The 3,084-nt window shown below is 48.9% G+C and overlaps 1 protein-coding gene across 1 annotated transcript; it reads right to left on the bottom strand.

Moving 5' to 3' along the window:
• Nucleotides 1–940: 940 nt before the first annotated feature.
• HOXB2 (homeobox B2) lies at nt 941–2,188 on the bottom strand. The gene is made up of 2 exons (XM_010724583.2): nt 2,185–2,188; nt 941–2,070 (listed from the first exon to the last, which is right to left on the bottom strand). The coding sequence occupies exons 1-2, from the start codon at nt 2,186–2,188 to the stop codon at nt 1,487–1,489; spliced, it is 588 nt and encodes a 195-aa protein (XP_010722885.1). The 3' UTR covers nt 941–1,486.
• Between the last annotated feature and the right edge of the window lie 896 nt (nt 2,189–3,084).

Genomic DNA, 3,084 nt, shown 5'->3' with positions numbered 1-3,084 from the left:
GACGCGGCCGCCGAATTTCTGCCGTGTGCGAGGAAACACCGGTGACTTAGCAAAGACGTAATATGATTTATTTTGGGTGTCACCGCGATTGATTCCTGCGCTGACCCCTTTTCATTCATAAGCCTCCCCCACCCCCTCTGCCTCGCCCTCCCTCCTTGATATATGAGTTTTGTGTTTAAAATTGCACGTTGCGAGAAAGCTTTCGGAAAGAGAGCCGCGAACCGGGAGAGAGCAGCACAAATCGTTGTGGATGGAGACAACAGATTTACCAGGCCGGGCTACATCAATGGGGTTTGGTTTTTGGTGGAGGAAAGGAGAGGAAAAAGGAAAGAAAACAGAAAGAAAGGAAAGAAAAAGAAAGGAAAGAAAAAGAAAGGAAAGGAAAAGGAAGGCCTCTTTCTGGCTCATCTCTCCCCTTCTATAGCATTTCTGTGTTGATCAAAATGCTGTCACCCACATTTGGTACCCATCCGAAACCCTTTACGGCGTTTCCTTCTTAACTTTTTGCCTGACCAGGACGTTGATAACGCCGATAATCGCCTCTCGTCGGCATTTTCTGCTGCAGAGCTGGGAGAGCCGTGGGATGCGGGAACGGAATGTGCGGGGGCTGCACTCGCTGCCTCTGTGCCCCGCACCCACCGCCTCTGCACCGCTCTGCACTGACAAAAAAACAACAGGAATCATTGGAAACCAACGCCCCTCTTCGATTCCTTTCCCCAAATCGTCACAATAATAATAATTATTATTATTATTATGAACGGCGCTGAAAGAAAACGCGAGGTCCGACTCGCGAAGCCTTAAGGATCGTTGGCTGCGACGATTCCTTTTGTCTTTCCTCTTTCAATACACACCAACAGACGTCAAATTGCTGCAGATCAGGGAAGGAGATTGATTCAGGCCAAGAAACCATTTCAAACGAAACACTCAGCAACGCGCTTCCCTCGCTTTTATAAAGGCATTTATTTCCTCTATGAAAATAATGTACAATAAATAATTTGCCATTTGCTATTAAAGGATTTGAATAAATAATCTACATCTAAAACTTAAAAAGGAGGAACGAAAATTCCTCTGTTCTTCTCATTATTATTTCCTTAAGAAATCTAAAAGTCTCATTCTGATTCCTGAGAAAGTCGCTTGAAGGTTTCGCAATTGTTTTCTCCCGAGGGCGGTCATCTCTGATGCGCATGGAAACTATTGGGTGCCTCCTTTAAAATAAATAAGGAAAAAGCCTATCATTTAGCACCTAATTTATATTTTAAATTTAAAAAGCTCTTTTATACGAGCCTTCTAAAATAAATACTGCGGCTGCGATTCGGGTCCCTCAAAGTGAAGAGTTTTAAAATGTCCGATTGGTGATTGAATGGGGGATGATTTGGGTTTGTTTTTGGGGTGACCCCCTCTCGTTTGAAGAGCTGAAGCGGCTCGGGGTGGAGACAAAAGGAACAAAAAAAAAAAAAAGAAAAGAGAGAGAGACAAACGGGGGCCGCTACTGGAAATTGAAGTGTTGCAGATCTATAGTACAAAGTGCGCTGGTAAAAAAGTCCAGATCTTCCTCCGAGAAATGGAGGGGGCTCTCCAAAGAATCCTGAAGAACGGGGGAGAGCTGCAAGCAAGATTCTGCCGAGAGGATGCTGAGTTCCGGCAACCAAGGCGAGCCCTGGCTCTCGGGAAAGCCGAGATCCGAGGGTGGGGGTCCGGGCCGATCGGTGCCCCGAGGGCTGCGGGGCTGCTCGGGTTGCGCACCCCGGTACGGCCCCGGGCACGGCCCCACCAATGGGTTTTCCTCGGCCTCATCCGTGGCTTCGCTGCCCTCATCCAGACCGGGGTAGGCGATGTCCCCGTCTGGGGGATCTTTGTATTGTGTTTGCCTCTTGTGCTTCATCCTGCGGTTCTGGAACCATACTTTAACTTGTCGTTCGGTCAGATCGAGCAAAGCTGCAATTTCTACCCGACGGGGCCTGCAGAGGTATTTGTTGAAGTGGAATTCCTTCTCCAGCTCCAGGAGCTGAGTGTTGGTGTAAGCTGTCCGGAGCCGCCTAGAGCCGCTGCTGTCTGCCAACCCCTGCGTGTCTTAAACACACAAAACCTCACATTGCGGGGAGGGAGCGGGGTAGGGGAGAGGATGGAAGGGATGGAGCCGCCCCCCCCTCACCACGGGCAGAGCTCAGCGTGCCCCCACGGTACCCATCGGGGGGAGGTGGGGTTGGGGAGCCACTACGAAAGAAAATAAATGTTTAATTGCTCTCTTCCAACGGGGATCAGGGTTGGAAATCGCTTTCTTGTAGCCTTGTCCCAAGGAGGAGAAAGGATTTTGCTCCCTGGCCTCTCCCTTTAGATACCTTCCCTGCCTTCTTTTCAGATACGGGGAATTTCGACCCTTTCCTTCCCTTTTTTTTCTCAATTTTTTTTTCCTATTCTTATTGTTTTAAAGCCAGTAGATAAGGACTGACTCTGCGGAGCTTTGATTTCATTATTCCTGCGTTATCTGATCAATGAGCTCTGATATCCGCCCTTCTGCCTGAACATTCTTTTACCTGAGCGGTGCTACAAAAATACCCAAGCAGCGAATTGAGCCTCGAACATTTTGTCCCCGGGGATGGAGGATCCCTGGCTGGGTCTTCCGAGCTCCCTATCCAAACAGAGCTTCGGAGGGAAGACATACATTTATCCGAGGGTTGGGGGGTTGGGTGTTCCTATCTATCCATTCGTTTATTTTTGCAATAGGGATCTGGCTCTTCCCACTGCCTTGGATGCTCGGGGAGTTCTGTTCGCTCTCCATTCTGCCTCCTCATCTTGCCCGCAGCAATCCCCGCGTTACCCACCCGTCTTTCTTTTCCTCTCCGCTCTTCTTTCTTTCAATTTTTTTTTTTTTAATTTCCCCCTGTAGGTTGTAAAAAAATTCGAGGCTGGCAGGGGAAGTCAAGAAAATGGAGCCGTGGCTCAGCTGCCAAATCCTCCCTCTGTAGCTAATAAAAAGCCCGGCTTCCCCGGAAATCTCTCCCTCTTCGCTTTCGCAGAAGTTGCAGCAAATTGCTCTTTTATTTGCAGGGGGGGAGGAGGCAGTATAAATTTCCCCCCCTCTCT

This window comes from Meleagris gallopavo, chromosome 29 (genome assembly GCF_000146605.3).
Source record: "Meleagris gallopavo isolate NT-WF06-2002-E0010 breed Aviagen turkey brand Nicholas breeding stock chromosome 29, Turkey_5.1, whole genome shotgun sequence".
NCBI classification, from domain to species: Eukaryota; Metazoa; Chordata; class Aves; order Galliformes; family Phasianidae; genus Meleagris; species Meleagris gallopavo.
The sequence above is the reverse complement of the archived record's forward strand: the minus strand, read 5'-3'. Positions and strand labels throughout refer to the sequence as shown.